This window comes from Hemiscyllium ocellatum, chromosome 31 (assembly GCF_020745735.1).
Source record: "Hemiscyllium ocellatum isolate sHemOce1 chromosome 31, sHemOce1.pat.X.cur, whole genome shotgun sequence".
NCBI lineage: Eukaryota > Metazoa > Chordata > Chondrichthyes > Orectolobiformes > Hemiscylliidae > Hemiscyllium > Hemiscyllium ocellatum.
Genome location: NC_083431.1, coordinates 49,278,007 through 49,299,022, shown reverse-complemented (window position 1 = coordinate 49,299,022; position 21,016 = coordinate 49,278,007). Strand labels below are relative to the sequence as shown.

The following is a 21,016-nucleotide window of genomic DNA, read 5'->3' as shown; positions in this document are numbered from 1 at the left end:
ACACACACCACTCTGATCTCCAGCATCTGCAGTCTTCACTTTCTATTGGGCCCTTTAGGACACAATCAGCTGTGCTGCTGTCGAGTCACTCAGTGGTGGACATTGAAATTTTCCACCCAGACTACATTTTGTGCCCTTGCCATCCCCTGTGATTCCAAGTGTTCTTCAACATGGAGGGGTACCAATTCACCATCCTGAGGGAGTTTCATACATGGTAATCGGTAGGAAGTTTCCTTGCCCGTATTTAACCTGAAGCTATGAGACTTCATGGGGTCCAGAGTCAATGCTGTGGACTCTCAGGGCAACTCCCTCTCACCGTATACTACAGTGCCACCATCTCTGCTGAGTCTGTCTCACCAGAGTAGGAATATCCAGGGTTAGTGATGTCTTTGTCATTTTCTGTAATGTATGATTCTATGAATATGACTGCCATACTGTTGCTTGGCTCATCTGTAAGACAGCTCTCCCAATTTTGGCACTAGCTACTAGATGTTAGCAATAAATACTTTGCTGGGTCAACAGGGCTATTTCTGCCATTGTGCTTTCTACTGCCCAGGTCAATGCCAAGTAACCCATCCGGTTTTGTTTGAGACTTCATGGTGATTGATACAACTGAATGGCTTGCCAGGCTATTTCAGAGGGCAACTGAGAGTCAATCACATTGCTGAGAGTCTGGAGTTCCATCTAAGCCAGACTAGGCAAAGAACTTATCAGAGAAACTCAACTGTTTGACTAGTGACAACAGTTTCATGGTCATCAGTAGATCTTTTATTATTTAATGTAAATTCCACCATCTGCCGTGGCAGGATTCCCCAGATCATTAGCCATAGTGTAGCCATAATACCTCATTCAGATCAAGGAACATTGATCAATTGTCACTGGTAAAATATGAAAGGGCAGCAACAGTAAGTTAGTATACATCAATTTTTCCCTTTAACTCATCTAACAGCAGAGAAGATAATCAGTAAAAATAGTTTTAGCTTTACAGCTTAAAATGATATTTTTGAGGTTCTGTTCTTAGGAAAACATCAGGCATTAATATGTTTCAGATTAAACAGGATACAGAGGAATCTCAATTATCCTGCATTTGATTAACCGAATTTTGGATTATCCAAACAAGACCGCAAGACCTCAATGCTTGGCTAACAGTGTTATCTAGCATTCGATTATACGAATGAAATACTTCCCGCTGTGTCCTCTGTATAATGACCACATCAATCTTTTGCGGACTAACAAAGTTGCAGGATCTGGAAATATATCAGTATGTTACTATGACACATTCCGGTAAGATAATTAAATAGGTGCTGGCATGGGTAGTGATTCATACTCACTGCAATTATGATGTTGGGTACATTTCCCTCCCTTGCGAACACCTGTTAAAGACAACAATGAAATCACATGAGTATTTGTAGCCAGTCTGTACTTGAACATTCAAAAGGTGACCTGACTTGTAAGTACAGAATCACAAAATGTGGGACTACTATAATATTCCTGAGGAAATGTATGTATCTAACTTTTCATTTAAAAGTTTTATTTTTCAGTAAAGACACAATATTACACTGAAAGACATAGCCCAGGTGCCATTAATGGTGTAGACATCATCAGAACTATTCATTATTCAGTTTAGATGGGGAAGCAGATAACTATTACTGTTCAAATCTACAAAACCTCATTGGAGACTGTGGCTGTGTTCTACGAATAAAAAGAAATCAGTCAGATTTTGGGTTATAAATTTGAGAAGTTATATATTAATTGTTTACCATGCAGATTCCTGATGAAGGGCTTATGGCTGAAATGACAATTCTCCTATTTCTTGGATGCTGCCTGACTTGCAGCACTTTTCCAGCATCACACACTTGGTTAATATCCCCCTCAAGTTGGAGGCAGCTTGTATCAACAATTGATACTGCACTGTAACCAAGTGTTAGAGTCTAACTCTCTTCCTTGCTCAGTCGATCAGCATGCGGTTCTTATGCCCATTATGTTATTCCAGTCATTTGGTTTGTCTCCAGCACCACTTGATTTTTAATTTTTTGTAGCAATCTTTCTGCCACATGTAATTGAATTATGTGTCATTGTTTCACTTGTATTTCAGCTACTGATACTTGACTCACACCATCTGGCACTTTTCATCACCTGCAGAGACCTAGCAGTCAGCCTGTTGACACCCCACTCATTCCATTTGCATGATCTTTTGATATCTCTGCCCATTGATCTCGGTCTATAAATACTGTGATATGGAGGAGCCAATGTTGGACTGGGATGGGCGAAGTTAAAAACCAGGTTATAGTCCAACAGGTTTATTTGGAAACACTAGCTTTCGAAGTGCTGCTCCTTCATCAAATACAATTCTGCAAATATGCGGACACCACCCATCATGTGCGCAGTAGGTACTCATATGACTCAGCCAAGGTGGTCTTTTTCACATAGAGTCAGAGATGTACAGCATGGAAACAGATCCTTCAGTCCAACCCGTCCATGCCGAGCAGATATCCCAACCCAATCAAGTCCCACCTGCCAGCACCTGGCCCATATCCTTCCTATTCATACACCCATCCAAATGCCTCTTGAATGTTGCAATTGTACCAGCCTCCACCACTTCCTCTGGCAGCTCATTCCATACACGTACCACCCTCTGTGTGAAAAAGTTGCCCCTTAGACCACTTTTATATCTTTCCCCTCTCACTCGTTCTGGACTCCCCAATCAAAGGGAAAAGACTTTGTCTATTTATACGATCCATGCCCCTCAATTCTGTAAACCTTTATAAGGTCACCTCTCAGCCTCCGACACTCCAGGGAAAACAGCCCCAGCCTGTTCAGCCTCTCCCTATAGCTCAGATCCTCCAACCCTGGCAACATTGTTGTAAATCTTTCCTGAACCCTTTCAAGTTTCACAACATCTTTCCGATAGGAAGAAGACCAGAATCGCATGCAATATTCCAACAGTGGCCTAACCAATGTCCTGAATAGCCGCAACATGACCTCCCGACTCTTGTATTCAATACTCTGACAATAAAGGAAAGCATACCAAACGCCTTCTTCACTATCCTATCTGCCTGCGACTCCACTTTCAAGGAGCTATGAACCTGCACTCCCAAGGTCTCTTTGTTCAGCAACACTCCCGAGGACCTTACCATTAAGTGTATAAGTCCTGCTAAGATTTGCTTTCCCAAAATGCAGCACCTCGCATTTATCTGAATTAAACTCCATCTGCCACTTCTCAGCCCATTGGCCCATCTGGTCCAGACCCTGTTGTAATCGGAGGCAATCCTCTTCGCTGTGCACTACACCTTCAATTTTGGTGTCATCTGCAAACTTACTAACTGTACCTCTTATGCCCGCATCCAAATCATTTATGTAAATGAAAAAAAAGCAGAGGACCCAGCATCGATCCTTGTGGCACGCCACTGGTCACAGGCATCCAGACTGAAAAACAACCCTCCACCACCACCCTCTGTCTTCTACCTTTGAGCCAGTTCTGTATCCAAATGGCTAGTTCTCCCTTTATTCCATGAGATCTAACCTTGCTCATCAGTATCCCATGGGGAACCTTGTTGAACGCATTACTGAAGTCCATCTGGATCTCATCCACTGCTCTGCCCTCATCAATCTTCTTTTGAGTCTTTTGAAGAGATTACATCAAGTTTGTGAGATTTCCCATGCACAAAGCCACGTTGATTATCCCTAATCAGTCCTTGCCTTTCCAACTACATGTACATCCTATCTCTCAGGACCCTCTCCAACAACTTGCCCACCACTGAGGTGAGGCTCACCGGTCTATAGTTCCCTGGCTTGTCTTTACCGCCCTTCTTAAACAGTAGCACCACGTTTGCCAACCTCCAGTCTTCCGGCATCTCACCTGTGACTATCAATGATACAAATACCTCAGCAAGAGGCCCAGCAATCACTTCTCTAGTTTCCCAGAGTTCTCGGGTACACCTGATCAGGTCTTGGGGATTTATCCACCATTAACTGTTTCAAGACATCCAGCATTTCCTCCTCTGCAACTTGGACATTTTGCAAGATGTCACCATCTATTTCCCTACAGTCTATATCTTCCATATCCTTTTCCACAATAAATACTGATGCAAAATACTCATTTAGTATCTCCCCCATTTTCTGTGGCTCCATACAAAGGCAGCCTTGCTGATCTTTGAGGGGCCTTATTCTCTCCCTAGTTACCCCTTTTGTCCTTAATATATTTGTAAACAACCTTTGGATTCTCCTTAATTCTATTTGCCAACGCTATCTCATGTCCCCTTTTTGCCCTCCTGATTTCCATCTTAAGTATAGTCCTACTTCCTTTTTATTCTTCTAAGGATTCACTTGATCTACCCTGTCTATACCGGACATATGCTTCCTTCAAGGATGCTCTGAGGCATGGTATGTTGGCGAGAATAAGCAGAAGATATGACAATGAATGAATAGACACCATGCAACAATGGCCAGACAAGGGTGTTCCCTCCCAGTTGCGGAACTCTCCAGTGGTCTGGGACATTTAGCCTCATATCTTTGGGTGACCATCCTCCAAGGCAGACTTTGGGATATATAACAATGCAGAATGACTGAGCAGAGGATGATAGCTAAGTTCGGAGCCCATGAGGATGGGTTCAAATAGGACCTTAAGTTCATGTCACACTACAGGTGACCCCACTACACCAAATGCTCTCACACTCACATAGACACACACACCTCCCCACCCTCTCACAGGCTTTTACCACTGTACTCCATCTCACACACTTTACCAAGCATGTGCAAACAGAGAAACAAACTCTCTCTCACGCACATCGAAAAGTCTATGAGGTGAATTTCGATTTGCAGAATATTTGCAGATACATTGTTTTGCTCAAAAAAGCACACATTCTGCAGGCAGTCAATCCATGTAGCATTTTATAAATTCTTACTTTGGAAACAGAACCAGTCTGACTCAAGATTGGGATACAGACAGACTCTAACCTCACACCTTTAATGCATTGTCTGAGCTGAGGTGTCAGTTTTTTTTAAAAAAAAAGACCTTGTATTATCTCAAGAATGCGACTTGAAAAAGGTTCTGGGATTTACATATGAGTGAATCGAAACCTGCAACCCATTCTAAAAGATGGGAGACTTATCAGCAATCTAGGTTTGTTCAATATATCATTTCAATTGCGTGACACTGAACTTTTGCTATAAATTGTGTCTCTTATGATCCCACTCAACAACTACCTGATGATGGAGCAGTGCTTCGAAAGGGATTACTTCCAAATAAACCTGTTGGACTATAACCTGGTGCTGTTTGATTGTTAACGTTATAAATTCTATGCCTGTGTGCTTCTCTCTCCATCTGATGGACGGGCAATGCTCCAAAAGCTTGTAATTTCAAATAAACCCGTTGGAGTATAAGTTGGTGTCATCAGACTTCTGACATTGCCCAAAATACAATAAGCTTCATTAATATGTTCTATCCTAGTCATGCAGTAATAAGGAGCTAGCTAAAATTTACCAAATTGACAATTTAAACTTCTTATATTTCTGACTTTCTACAATGCACAATGACAATGTCAGTGATGGGGAAGCTGTTGAAGAAGCTACTGAGAGACAATTTATTCACATTTGGAAGGGAATGGACTTGTTAATGGGTTTGAGAGAGGAAGGTCACGTCTCGCCAAATTGATTTGAGTAGTTTGCAGGAGGTGACAAGAATGATTGACGAGTAAAGGATAGTGGATATTGTCTACTGGGTTTAGTAAAGCATTTGATAAGGTCCCTCACGGCAGGCTGACACAAAAGGAGTCTCATGGGATCCAGGGTGAGCTGGTTAGATGGATACAAAACTGGCTTCATCATAGAAGCCAGAGGGAGGGACAGGAGTGAGAGAGATTCAGTCAATCAGAAACAGAGGGTGATGAGAAGAGAGAAGGAAGGAGGGGAACAGAGAGTGAGAGATGGTGGACAGACAGTGAAAGAGCAGGGAGAGAGAGGGGGGGCAAGGGAGAGAAGGGTGAGGGAGAGACAGAGAGAGAGAGAAAAACACTGTAGAGGAGATAATGAGAGAGGGGACGAGAGAGAGAATGGGCGAGGGAAAGAGAAAGAGAGAGAGAGACAGTCGAGAGAGAGAGAGAGAGAGACAGTCGAGAGAGAGAGAGAGAGACAGTCGAGAGAGAGAGAGAGAGAGACAGACAGTCGAGAGAGAGAGAGAGAGAGACAGAGAGACAGACAGTCGAGAGAGAGAGAGAGACAGTCGAGAGAGAGAGAGAGAGAGTCGAGAGAGAGAGAGAGACAGTCGAGAGAGAGAGAGAGAGAGACAGACAGTCGAGAGAGAGAGAGACAGAGAGAGATGATTTCTGGAATAGAGATCAGAATCTGGAATGTTCTGAACATAAGTCACTCAACATGAAATGTTAACTTGGCTTTCTCTCCAAATCCTAGCAGACCCGCTGAGCTTCTCCAGCAAACTGTTTTTGTTTCAGGTTTCCAGCATCCATAAATTTGATTTATTCGTTTGAACCATGTTGGCCTTGGTAATTCATACAACTAAAGATTGTGGATAGGGCTTTAAGTTAATTAGTTGAGGGAATGGCTGGACCAATTAAATCTAAGTTTTAAAAATCAAAAGAAATGTGAGAGCCAGAGGTGCAGAGTAATAAAGAATTGAATGATATTCAGTGTGACAGGAAAGGGCAGAAAATATAAGCACAAAAAGACAGATTAGAACCAGAAGTTATAATGCTAAAAAGTCAAAGCTTAAGATGTTGAATGAGTGCAGCACTTGCATCAAGATAGAGGAATTGAAAGCACCATCAATGTTCATGAGTTTGACTTCTTAGCATTAGAGAAATGGTTGCAAGGTCACCAGGACTGAAACCCCAATCAAGGATATTCAATATTCTGGAAAAATAGGTAGGGTTAATAAATACTCATCAGTGCAATGAGTAAATTAATTTTGATGGCAATAAGCAATAACAAGGGAAAGAAGTAATGGGTGGGAGCTGTTTATAAACCCCTGAATAGATGCCTCACTGTAGGACACAGTATAAATTGGGAAATAGTGAAGGAATACAAGAAAAGCAATACAGTTATCATTGATGATTTTAATCTGCATTTTGAATGGACAAGTCAGATTGGAAAGGGTAACAGTGAGGATGAGTGCATCAGAGATTACCCTTTTAGAAAAGTATGTTGTGCAACTTACCTGACAACAGGCTATTTTACATTTAGTAATGTGTAATGAGCTAGGTCGAATAAGAGATCTAGGAGGAAGTGAAGAGTGCAGATGCTGCGGTCAGAGTAGAGAGTGTGGCGCTAGAAAAGCACAACAGGTGAGGCAATATCTGAGGAATAAGAGCAACGATGTTTTGGGCATAAGCCCTTCATCAGCAATGAACGATGAAGGGCTTATGCCCAAAATGTCGATTCGCCTGCTCCTCAGATGCTGCCCGACCTGCTGTGCTTTTCCAGCACCACACTACTCCAGTTTGAGGGAGCGCAACTCAGGTCTCAAACCAGGGTCCTCAATTTAAATAACTGCAAATGTATGAAGAAAGTAGTCTAAAGCACGCTAGATAAACAGACTAAGTTGCACTGACAGATATTTAAGAAGCTATTTCATAACACTCAGTAAAACTTTTTCAGTCAAAAAGGTCTCTTAAGGAGGACGAATCACCTGTGATAAACAAAGGCAGTCAAGGTCAATATCTAACCCAAAATCTTAAGACATACAAAGTGACAAAAAAAAGTGGTAGGTTAGAGTATTCAGTTGTTGTTTTTCCAAAAGGAATCAGTGAATTTAAATTGGCAAATATAAACAGAAAATACTAAGAGTTTCTATGGATATATAGGAAAGTATCTAAAAAGGATGTGGCTGGGGAATGGGTAACAAGGAACAGGGAAAATTTTGCATCATTCTTCAGAGAAGGTTGCTATTAATGTTCTAAAGATATCAGTTGAACAAGGAAGCAATGAAAGGGTTGATCCTTTAATGGTCTCTACCACGAGGAACAAATGTCTGATAACTAGGCAGACTAAAGACAGATAAGTTGCCAGAACTTTATGGTCTACATCCAAGTACTTTAAAGGAGTGGCTGCAGAGATAGTGGAGAGACAGTGGTCAAAATATTTCAGAACTTTTAGGATTCTGGGAATGCTCCAGCAGATTGGAAAACTGCTAATGTGACACCCCTGTTATAGAAGGGAAGGTGATAGAAAGCAGAAAACTGTTTACCTAACATCTGGCATTGGGAAAATGTTAGAGTCCATTAGTAAGGAAGACATGGCAGGACATTTCGTAAAGCTTAACACAATCAAATAGCATGAACAAGGTTTTGTGAAACACCAACTGCTGACAATTTAAAAGGACTCTGTATCCATAGCCAGCAGAGTGAACATAATATATAAAACAACCTGCAAGGACTGCAACAAACATTATAAATCGGACAAACCTACGGGAAACTAGCCACCAGGATACCTGAGTACCAACTAGTCACCAAAAGACATGATCAAGCATCACAGGCATCCATACACACAAATGAAGCTGGATACCAGTTCGACTGGGATAGCACATCCATCCTGGGATGGGCCAAACAAAGACACAAGGGGGAATTCCTAAAGGCCTGGCATTCAGACTGATATTACCTAGCACAGTGATGAAACGTTTGAAAACCCACCAGCTCAGCGAGCAAACCAACAACTTGATCCACAACACGAGTGAGAAATCTTCTTCAAGGTCTCAAATTTGCTATTCATACTTGGGGGAGGGGGCAACATGTAATGTCTCCAAATTTGCTAACTGCACAATAGGTGGGAAAGCACAAGGAAATAAGGAATCTTCAAGGGAATATAAAAAGGTTGAGTGAGTGAACAGAAAAAAAATGTCAGTTGGAATTTCAGGTAGGTCACATACTTTGGTATGAAGGATCAAAAGATACTCTATTATTTAAATGGAGAGAGATTCCAAGACATTAAAGCACAGAGGGATCCTGTTATCTGTGGGTGAGTGTGAGAGAGTGAGTGTGAGTGAGAGAGAGAGAGAGAGAGAGAGAGAGAGAGAGAGAGAGTGTGTGAGTGTGAGTGTGAGGAGGAGGAGAGGGAGGTCATTGCAAATGGATCAAGAAGCCAACTTGGGACATTCGCAACAGCGATGGGAGTGAATGGTGAATAGCATTGAATATTTCTTGTCTTTAAAGTTAAGGCAAGGGCCTCCAGCTGTGTTTAGGTCTCCAGTACTTTACTTTTCTGAAAAAAAAGGTTAAGTACAAAATAGATTATTATATTTTTTAAATAATAAAAACAAACTTCCAGAAACGGGAAGAACCAGGATGGAGTTCTTACAGGAAACAGGGCATGAAGATGTATAAATCAAGAAAACCGTGGGAGTTGGTGGGTTTGTTGTGTATACTGATGCCCAGCCTATCCCCAGAAATGTCGAGGAAGGGAAGTGACGAGTTGGAAATGGATCAGGTAAAGATGAAGGCAGGTGAAATTAGAAGCTAAATTGATAAATTTTTCCAGTTCAGAACGAAAAGAGAGAAGCAACATCAATTATATCATCAAAAGTCAAATTTATCTCTATTAAACCAAAGAGCACCCTTCCCCAAGCAAAGAATATGACAGTCTCTGATAAAGCTTAAGTGACACCAGAAAACTTTAAATTCTTTCCACCATATATCCAGGTGCAAACTGATTTCGGTTAATAAACGATCATTCCCATGAGTAAGATAAAACAAATCATTCACATTGTGTACCCCTTTGATATAGGTGGGTTACAAGATCTTTCCCTTAGTAGTTATTCACAGCAGTACAGTTTGACTTGAACAGGTACAGTATCTGATCTCGGATAACAGTACTCATCACCCATTACATCTTCCTTCAGACACGTATTTTTCAACTCACAAAACATCTCCAGCTGGTATGTCAATAGTCAGAATCTTCCACTAAAGAATTAAGTATTCAATAACCAAAACTAAATCCATAATGTTTATTACCTATTCAGTTGACACTTAAAGCTTTCAGATTAACAAAAAAGTCTGCTGTGCATACTCAGCAGTTAGAGTCATAGAGATGTACAGCATGGAAACAGACCCTTCGGTCCAATCCATGCTGACCAGATATCCCAACCCAATCTAGCCCCACCTACCAGCACCCGGCCCATATCCCTCCAAACCCTTCCTATTCATATACCCATCCAAATGCCTCTTAAATGTTGCAATCGTACCAGCCTCCACTACATCCTCTGGCAGCTCATTCCATACATGTACTACCCTCTGCGTGAAGAAGTTGCCTCTTAGGTATCTTTTATATCTTTCTCCTCTCACCCTAAACGGACGCCCTCTAGTTCTGGACTCCCCGACCCCAGGGAAAAGTCTGTCTATTTATCCTATCCGTGCCCCTCATAATTTTGTAAAACTCTATAAGGTCACCTCTCAGCCTCCGATGCTCCAGGGAAAACAGCTCCAGCCTGTTCAGCCTCTCCCTGGAGCTCAGATCCTCCAAACCTGGCAACGTTCTTGTAAACCTTTTCTGAACTTTTTCAAGTTTAACAACATCTTTCTGATAGGAAGGAGACCAGGATTGCATGCAATATTCCAACCAAGGCCTAACCAATGTCCTGTACAGCTGCAATATGACCTTCCAACTCCTGTACTCAGTACTCTGGCCAAGAAAGGAAAGCATACCAAACATCTTCTTCACTATCCTATCTGCCTGCGACTCCACTTTCAAGGAGCTATGAACCTGCACTCCCAAGGTCTCTTTGTTCAGCAACACTCCCGAGGACCTTACCATTAAGTGTATAAGTCCTGCTAAGATTTGCTTTCCCAAAATGCAGCACCTCGCATTTATCTGAATTAAACTCCATCTGCCACTTCTCAGTCCATTCGCCCATCTGGTCCAGACTCTGTTGTAATCTGAGGTAACCCTCTTCGCTATCCACTACACCTCCAATTTTGGTGTCATCTGCAAACTTACTAACTGTACCTCTTATGCTCACATCCAAATCATTTAGGTAATGACAAAAAGTAGAGGATTCAGCACCGATCCTTGTGGCACTCCATTGGCCACAGGCCTCCACTCTGAAAAACAACCCTCCACCGCCACCCTGTCTTCTACCTTTGAGTCAGTCCTGTATCCAAATGGCTAGTTCTCCCTGTATTCCATGAAATCTAAACTTGCTAATCAGTCTCCCATGGGGAACCCTGTCGAACGCCTTACTGGAGTCAATATAGATCACATCTACTGCTCTGCCTTCATCAATCTTCTTTGTTACTTCTTTTCCAGGCAGATTAAAACCTCATTTATTAGCTCAACATGGGAAACTTGAGACAATAAATTGTTGTGAGCCAATTACATTCTGGTGTAAGACACTAAGACCATAAGATATAGAAGCAGATTATAGGCCATTTAACTCATTGAGATACTCTACCACTCAATCCATGGCTAATTTCTCAATCCTATTCTCCTGCCTTCTACTACACTCAGATTCCTTCAGGAGATCAATTTGTAATTTTTAAGTATACAGACGTGCTAGGGTGGAGAAATAAATTTCATTTCCTCACTATATAATTAAACAAAAAGGCTTGAAAGTTGACAACATGAAATCATAATGTTGGGAGTTTTCTATAGACCTCCCAATAGCCCACAGAAGACAGAGGAGCAAATACATAGTCTGATGAGGGAAAGATGTGAAAAGCACAGGGTAGTTGTGCTGGGTAACTTCAACTTTCCTCTTACTGACTAGCACTCCCTGACAGCCAGGGGCTCTGGTGGAGAGCAATTTGTAGATGTGTACAGGTGGGTTTTTTGATTCAATCGAACCAGAGGCAGCCATGCCAGACTTAGTATGAGGGAATGAGCCAGGACAGGTGATCAGTGTTTCAGTCGGTCAGCATTTTAGGCTTAGTGACCATAACTTTTCAAGTAGTCATCGAGAAGGACAAGCGTGGCCCTCAGGTGAGGGTGCTTGATTGGGCAAGGGCCAATTACATCCAAATTAGACAGGAACTGGGGAATGTTAATTGAGAGCAGTTATTTGAGGGCAAATCGAAATCTGGCATGTGGGAGGCTTTTAAAGATCATTTGATTAAAGTGCAGGACCATGAATGGCAGGATTCAGGAACAAAGGGAAATTGTAAGCTTAGACAAAAGGAGCAAGGAAGCATACGATAGATTGAGGCAGCTCCGAACTGATGAAGCCATTGAGGTCTATTGAGAAATTAGGAAGGAACATAAACATGGGATTAGGAAGACTAAAAAGAGCCAGGTGAGGGTCATGTCTTTAGTAAAAGGGTTAAGGAGAATCCCAAGAATTTTTATGTATGTAGAAAGAGTAGGCCCACTCAAAGATAAAGGAGGGAAATTATGCATGGAGTCACAGGAAGAATAGAGAGAGTTAGCGGCACAGTGGTTAGCACTGCTGCCTCACAACACCAGAGACCAGGGTTCAATTCCCACCTCAGGCGACTGACTGTGTGGAGTTTGCACGCTCTCCCTGTGTCTGCGTGGGTTTCCTCCGGGTGCTCCGATTTCCTCCCACAGTCCAAAAATGTGCAGGTTAGGTGAATTGGCCATGCTAAATTGCCCGTAGTGTTAGGTGAAAGAGTAAATGTAGGGGAATGGGTCTGGGTGGGTGCGCTTCGGCGGGTCGGTGTGGACATGTTGGGCCGAATGGCCTGTTTCCACACTGTAAGTAATCTAATCTAATCTAAAAAAAAGTTAGGCAGGAATTTAAAAAGGAGATCCTTGAGAGTATAATATCTAGATTACTCCCGGTGCTGCGAGCTAGTGAAGAATAGGAGGATAGACCAGATAAGTGCATAGCTGAGTGCAGGCGCACGGGAGAAGGAGTCACACTTTTAGATCACTGGAATCTCTTGGCGTAGAAGTGACCTGTACAAGAAGGACAGATTGCACCTAAATTGGAAAGGGACTAATATACTGGCAGGGAGATTTGCTCGAGCTGCTCAGCAAGGCGTGGTGGTGGTGGTGGGCGGGCGAAGAAGGAACCTAGGGAGATGGTGAGGAAAGAGATCAATCTGAGACTGGTACACTTGAGAAAATAAGCAAGTCAAAACAGTCAGGGCAGGCAGGGACTGAAGCGGAGAACAAGCTAGGACCGATAAATTAACCTGCATTTCTTACAATGCAAGAGACATAACAGGAAAGGCAGATGAACTCAGGGCATGGTTAGGAACATGGAATTGCGATATCACAGCAATTACAGAAATGTGGCTCAGGGATGAACAGGACAAGAGTATAAAGGCAGTAGGAGTACACTACAGAGGGAAATCAGGAGGGCAAAATGGGGACATGAGATAGATTTGGCAAATAAAATTAAGGAAATCCAAAGAGTTTTTACAAATACATGAAGGACAAAAGGGTAACTAGGGAGAGAATAGGGCCCCTCAAAGATCAGCAAAGTGGCCTTTGTGTGGAGCCCCAGGAGATGAGTTAGATACTAAATGAGAATTTTGCATCAGTGTTTACAGAATGTAGGGAATTAGAGGGGACATCTTGAAAAATGTCCACATTATAGGGAAGTGCTGCATGTCTTGAACCGCATAAAAATGGATAAATCCCCAGGACCTGATCAGATCATCCTAAAACTCTATGGGAAGCTAGGGAAGTGATTGCTGCGCCTCTTACTGAGATATTTGTATCATCGATAGTCACAGGTGGGGTGCCAGAAGACTGGAAGTTGGCTAATGTGGTGTTTAAGAAAGGTGGCAAGAGAGATCCAAGATGGCGGCGACTCAGCAAGTCTGAGTCTACAGAGCCCTTCCCAAAACCTGGGAAAAGTGGGTTTCCTGCCCCCACCACACTTGCCAAACCACCCAAAAAATTTCTTTAATCTTAATTAGCTGCTGAATATTATATTTAAATAGTCTAATACTGAGTGGATAATGAGTAAATCAAAGGGACCCCGCAGCTCTCAGAAAACAAAGACCCCTCCCCCACCCTCCTCTCCTCCGGCTGCAGCTGATGTAAAAACAGGCCTTATAGAGATGATTGCCAGATTGGAATCGACACTCGTCAATTTCATCGCAGAATCCCGACAGAGATGGAATGCATTCGAAGAAAAGCTGCAGAAACAGAATCAAACTATCGGAGAATTACATGGCCGAGTGGAGGGGGCGGAACTAAAGGCCACGACCTCCGAGGCTGCAGCTCAAACAGCTGCAGAACAGGTGCGAACCCTCGAGCAGAGAATCAGGGCCTTTGAAATCTACATGGATGATATTGACAACAGAAATCGGAGAAAGAATATTCGGTTGCTGGGCCTTCAATAACAAGAAGGGAAAGGACAGTTAGCAGCATTTCTGGAGCGATGGCTGCCCCAGCTTTTAAACTTGGGGGCTGAAACTGATCGGGTAAGGGTGGAGTGGGCCTACCGGGTCGCAGTACGCGGATCTGGCCCAAACCAGCGCCCACGCCCGGTCCTGTTCCGGCTGCAGAGTTATAGGGAGAGGCAGATACTCCTGGATGCCTCCAGAAAGCTTGGAAAGGATCCTACAGCTATGATTCATAAAGGATCCAAGATTATGTTATTTCAGGACTTCTCCCCGGCTTTGGCACGAAGAAGGAAGGCGTTTGATGAGGTGAAGAAATGTTTAAGGGACTTAGATATTCAATACACCTTACGCTACCCAGCGACGTTATGCTTTACCCACGAAGGATCCGAGTATAATTTTAGATCATCGGAAGAGGCCAAGAAACTTTTAGACTCGGTAAAATAAATCGTAAGAGACAATTTATGTTGGCTTGCCTCTCCCACACTCCGTGGGGAGAAATGGATACTTTATTCTACTTTACTTTTGCCTCTGGGAGCGGGGTTGTCTTCCTTGCTATGTTATTATACTTAACTGTAATCTGTTGGAGTTGTAATTTTATAGTTATGTGTGTTTGTACGTGGCATTGATGCTAGCAGATATACTCAGGTTTGGGTGGGGTGGGGAGGGGTGGGGGTGCGGCGCTCACTGTTAACTCTAGCTCGGTATTATATCTAAATCCTATTAAGGAGCGCCCGGGTTGAGGGTGGGACACTGTTTGGGAGAGGATATGGTGGAACGTTGGAAAGGTAGTAAGGCCCCCTGAGAACAAGGGGGAAGATCTCCATTCAAACATGTTTAATTTTTTTTGTTCTTATTGTTTGGAAATAACTTCCTTTTTATCATACTGTTATGAGTGTATTAGAGAACATTTTCTCTTATTTGAAGGATGTAAGCGACTCAACTATACACTCTGGATGATTGTGGATTAGTTGAATTTTGATGATTATATATTTAAGATCTATTTTTATATTAATGTTTGTGCTTGAAAATTCTGCTTATTTTTGTAAATTTGTCAAAATGTTAAATTCCCAATAAAAATACCTATTAAAAAAAAAGAAAGGTGACAAGGACAAACCAGGGAACTACAGACCAGTGAGCCTGATGTCGATGGCGGGCAAGTTGTTGGAGGGACAGGATACACATGTATTTGGAAAGGCAAGGACTGATTAGGGACAGGCAACATGGCTTCGTGCATGGGAGATCTTGTCTCAGGAACTTGATTCAGTATTTTGAAGTAGTAACAAAGAGGACTTCAGTAAGGCTTTCAACAGGGTTCCCTATGGGAGACTGGTTAGCAAGGTTAGATCTCATAGAATACAGGGAGAACTAGCCATTTGGATACAGAACTTGCTTGTAGGTAGAAGACAAAGGGTGGTGGTGGGGAGCTGTTTTTCAGATTGGAGGTCCTGTGACCAATGGAGCGCCACAAGGATCGGTGCTGGGTCCACTACTTGTCGTCATTTATATAAATGATTTGGACGTGAGCATAAGAAGTATACTGTAGTTAGTAAGTTTGCAGATGACACCAAAATTGGAGGTGTCCTGGACCACAAAGAAGGTTACCTCAGATTACAATGGGATCTTGATCAGATGGGCCAATGGCAGTTGGAGTTTAATTTAGATAAATGTGAAGTGTTGCATTTTGGGAAAGCAATTTTTAGTGGAGTTACAGGTAGATAGGATAGTGAAGGCGGCGTTTGGTATGCTTTCCTTTACTGGTCAGAGTATTGAGTGCAGGAGTTGGGAGGTTATATCGCGGCTGTACAGAACATTGGTTCGGCCACTTTTGGAATATTGTGCGCAATTCTGGTCTCCTTCCTACTGGAAAAATGTTGTGAAACTTGAAAGGGTTCAGAAAAAATTTACAAGGATGGTGCCAGGGTTGGAGGATTTGAGTGATAGGGCTGTTTTCCCTGGAACATCGGTTTAGGTAGGTTTATAAAATCATGAGGGGCATGGATAGGAAAAATAGACAAAGTCTCTTCCCTGGGGTGGGGGAGTCCAGAACTAGAGGGCACAGGTTTAGAGTGAGAGGGGAAAGATATAAAAAAGACCTAAGGGGCAACGTTTTCACCAGAGGGTGGTGTGTGTATGGAATGAGCTGCCAGAGGAAGTGGTAGAAGCTAGTACAATTGCAACATTTAAGAGGCATTTGGATGGGTAAATGAATAGGAAGGGTTTGGAGGGATATGGGCTGGGTGCTGGCAGGTGGGACTAGATTGGGTTGAGATATCTGCTCAGCACAGACAAGTTTGACCGAAGGGCTTTTTCCATGCTGTACATCTCCATGACTTTGTATCAGTATTCACAGAGAAAGACTTGACTGATGTTGAGATCAGGGATGAGTGTATGAATACTCAAGAGAATATCAATATATGGACGGAGGACGTTTTGAGTATCCTAACTTGCATTAAGATTGACAAGTCCCCAGGGTCAGATGGGGTCTATGCATCTGAGGCAAGGGAAAAAATAGCTGGGGCATTAGCAGGTATCTTCACACCCTCTTTGACTACAGGTGAAGTTCTAGAAGATTGAAGATTAGTCAATGTTGTTCCCTTGTTTAAGAAAGGAACGATGGATAATCCAGGAAATTATAGTCCAGTAAGTCTGGCATCTGTGGTGGTGAAGTTTTTGGAGAAGAGACTGAGGGACAAGATACATGCACATTTGGAAGAAAAGAGACTAGTTAGTGGCAGTCAGCATGATTTATGGTAAAAGTCATGTCTCACTCGCCTGATTGCATTTTTTTGAAGAGGTGACAAGGATTATTGATGAGCGAAGGGCTGTGGATGTAGTTTATATTGACTGTCATAAAGCATTTGATAAAGTCCTACATGGCAGATTGGCACAAAAACTAAAATCACATGTGATTCGAGGTAGACTGGATAGATGCATACAATACTGGCTTGGCCATAGAAGACAGAAGGTAGCAGTGGAAGGGTGTTTCTCAGAATGGTGACCAGTAACTAATGGTGTTCCACACGGATCAGTCTTAGGTCCTCCTTTGCTTGTGGTATATATAAATGATCTGGAGGAAAACATGGATGGCCTGATTAGTAATTTTGAAGATGTCACAGATTGGTGGAGTTGCTGCTACTTCTGATGATTGTGAAAGGATGCAACTGGATATAGACAGATTGGCGACTTGGGCACATAAATGACAGACGGAGTTTACTCTGGACAAATGTGAGGTGATGCATTTTCAAGGATCTAATTTAGTTGCAAACTATAATGTAAATGGCATAATGTTTAGGAACATTAACATCCAGATGGGTCTGGGCATACAAGGTTCACAGTTCCTTAAAAGTAGCAACATAGGTAGCCAAGGTGATTAAGGTAGCATATGGCATGCTTGCCATAGTCAGCCAGAGAATGGAGTACAAGAGTTGGCAAGCTATGTGGCAGCTATATAAAACCCTTATTAGGCTGCATTTGGAGTAGTATGCAGTTTTGATTGCCACACTACCTGACGTGGAAGTTTTGGAGACTGCAGAGAAGATTCACCAGGATGTTGCCTGGTCTCAAGGGCATTGGCTAGGAGGAAAGGTTAAAAGGATGAGGATTGTTTTCACCGGAAAGACGGCGGCTAAGAGGAGACCTGATAGAGGTCTACAAGATTGAGGGGTATAGATAAGGTAGAAAGTCAGAGGCTTTTTCCCTAGGGTTAAAGCTTCAATTACAAGGAGGCACAGGTTCAAGGTGAGAGGGGGAAGTTTAAAGAAGATGTACAAGGGAAGTTTTTCACACAGAGTGGTCGGAGCCTGGAATGCACTGCCAGAAGAGGTGGGGAAGCAGGCATGTTAGCAACATTAAAGAGTTATCTGGATAGTTACATGAATAGGGAGGGAATAGAAGGATATGGGCAGAAGGTTGTTTTTTAGTTAGTTAGGGCATGATGATCGGCACAGGCTTGGAGGGATGAAGGATCTGTTCTTGTGCTGTACTTCTTTGTACGTCACAAAATTTCAACTTAAGTCAACAACAGGTATTTCACAGGAGATTCGACGTTTCGGGCCAGAGCCCTTCATCAGGAATCCTGATGAAGGGCTCTGGCTCGAAACGTCGAATTTCCTGTTCCTTGGATGCTGCCTAACCTGCTGTGCTTTAACCAGCAACACATTTTCAGCTCTGATCGCCAGCATCTGCAGACCTCATTTTTTACTGAAGGTAATAAAGGCATGGAAGAGGGCTTCATTTGTGCTGTGCCACGAGCAGACCCAAATGAAATGCCAGAAATCCTAGTAATGACATGGATGTGAGGTCAGAACTTCACCTTGGGGTTAGTTATGACATGAAGATAGTGGGCAATCTAGTATAGCAATAAACAGTTGTTAGGGAACACAGGGGGATGGAATTAGTGGCTTGAAAATAAATCACCTGAACCTACCTCCAACCTGCTGACAGTTTCCTCATTGCCCACAACTTCATTGAGTTTCAGTGGTCTGTATTTCTCAACCCTGTTTGACAAAGAAGAATAACTCTTTAAATCTAAGGTTAAATACTTCAAAAATGATCATGTCACAATAACTTGTATTAAGACCAATTGTAGGATGCTGAAAGCAGTATGCACGAACAGATGAAACACTATGTTCATATGCACCATGATGCAGCCATGAGCTGACATGTGGCAAGTCTCATTTGATCTTCCCATGCCAAGCAACGATCCTCCAACAGGGGAATACAGCCACCACTCTTTGATATTCAATGGTATTGCCATTGTTACTTCCCACTAAGTGATAGACTCAAGATACTTCACAATACGACGAGAGATGGCCAGAAATTGGAAAAGAGGTGTTAGGAAAATCTGTTAAGAGCAGAGTGAATAGACAAGAAGGATAGGAAAATGACATAATATAGTTCCATTTGGATGACTCAAGCAGCAGAAACAGGTGATGCACACATAACGAAACTTGAAAATGGTGATACAGACATCCTGCCGAGGTGAGGTAGAAGATACAGGAAAGAGATATTTTTGGGTTTACCCTATCAAAAGATTTGTAGCTCAGCTTCATTGGCCCCATCCTGTTTTCGTGACCTTAATATCTCTGCTGAACAAAAACATATGAATCTATTTTGTAATCTTCACCTAGTCAAATATCCAGAGTTTCAGGGATACCTCCATCATCCTTTGAGTGAAGACATCCTTCTAGAATACTCTCCACTCACCTGGATCAGAGCAGCTCCAACAGCACTCAAGAAGCTTGACACCAACCATAACAAAGTAGCTCGCTTAATTAGCGCCCCACATCTACCAGACCTTCAACAGTTCACTCCCGACACACATGACTCACTTTCATTCACTGCCTACCATTTTACAAGGTACACAGCTGCAACTCACCACCACTTCAACAATACTATCTAATCCCATCTCTATCACTCAGTGGGAATTAACAATGGCAATACCATTGAATATCAAAGAGTGGTGGCTGGATTCCCCTTTTGGAGGATCGTTGCTCGGCATGGGAGGTTCAAATGAGACTTGCCACTTGTCAGCTCATGGCTGCATCATGGTGCATATGAACGTAATATTTCAGTTGTTTGTGCATACTACATTCAGCATCCTACAACTGGTTTTGCCTGTGCCAGCTTCTTCCCAACTAGTCAATTCACAAAGCTGTCATTGTGCAGAAAGGAGGCCATTCAAGACATTATCTATGCATTGGTTAGTCCTTTTCTAAAAATCTTAAAACCCCTGCAACTGTTCCTTTGTCAAGTGGATGCCTCAATCTATTTTGATAGCTATCATACAACCTACTTTCATGAGATGTTCAGACAAGACATTGCACATCACAACACCTTGTAATGAAAACAAAAACTCTTGTCTAATTTATTATTATAACCAATCACCTCAGTTGTCTCCCATTTGGTTACTGATTCACCTACCAGGAGTATCAGCTTATCTTGGTAACTGCATTAAAACTAAAAAGTTGAAAACAGATATCTGTACTCATGCTAACAAGCAAAATGAACGAAGACAAAAGTGCCAGCGAGGATGTAAAATTGCTCCAGGAGCAAAGGGGGTTTCGCTTCAGAAGGAGAAATCAAAGCGGTGTGTGTGTGTGTGTGTGTATATGTGGGAGAGTGAGGGGTTGGGGGAAGGGGAAGGGTGAGAGAATGAGGGGGAAGGGGAAGGGTGAGAGAATGAGGGGGAAGGGGAAGGGTGAGAGAATGAGGGGATAGGGTGGGGGCTAGGTGTCTGGGGACGGCAGAGGAGGTTGTCCGCGGGGGGTAGGGAGCGAGGTGTGTACGGGGTCCAGCTCAGACTCACTCACCAGGGCAGTTCATATGCAGCCAGCGCCGTTCGCCCGGCAGCACTGGAAGTGGATGCCGAAGCCTCTTTGTCTCCCTTCTGCTCCCGGATCTCACCCTCCGCCGTGTCGTGGCCCGGGCCCAGGCCGCGCTCAGCCTCCGGCCCCGTCTCCATGGTTTTCCCCGCTTCCCGCGCTCTCCACTCCACGACAGGGAAGGGGCGGGGCGGCCCGAGCGTCACCACCTACCCCTCCCAACGATCAAAACTTCCGAAAATAGAGCATGTTATCAAAAGCATAATCCTGGAATAATCGACATATTTTAAAAACGGAACCATTCGCACGGAACGGAATATTTGCTGGTGTCTCTCCCGTTTAACGGCTCCTGCAACCGTCTCGCCAAAGACACTCAGCAAGCTGCCAAGAGTGTCCTCTGTTGCCTCCGCCTGGCCGCAGATGGTCCTCCAA

General features: G+C 43.1%; 1 protein-coding gene across 1 annotated transcript in view; it reads right to left on the bottom strand.

Moving 5' to 3' along the window:
* The window catches only part of rfc2 (replication factor C (activator 1) 2), a 47,243-nt gene extending 26,241 nt beyond the window's left edge, over positions 1-21,002 (bottom strand). The window contains exons 1-3 of the mRNA XM_060848354.1: positions 20,573-21,002; positions 18,688-18,757; positions 1,332-1,373 (exon numbers count right to left, since the gene is read on the bottom strand). Of these exons, the coding sequence (XP_060704337.1) occupies positions 1,332-1,373; positions 18,688-18,757; positions 20,573-20,724 (264 nt within the window). The 5' untranslated portion in view covers positions 20,725-21,002. The remainder of the gene's footprint in view (positions 1-1,331; positions 1,374-18,687; positions 18,758-20,572) is intronic.
* Positions 21,003-21,016: the final 14 nt, after the last annotated feature.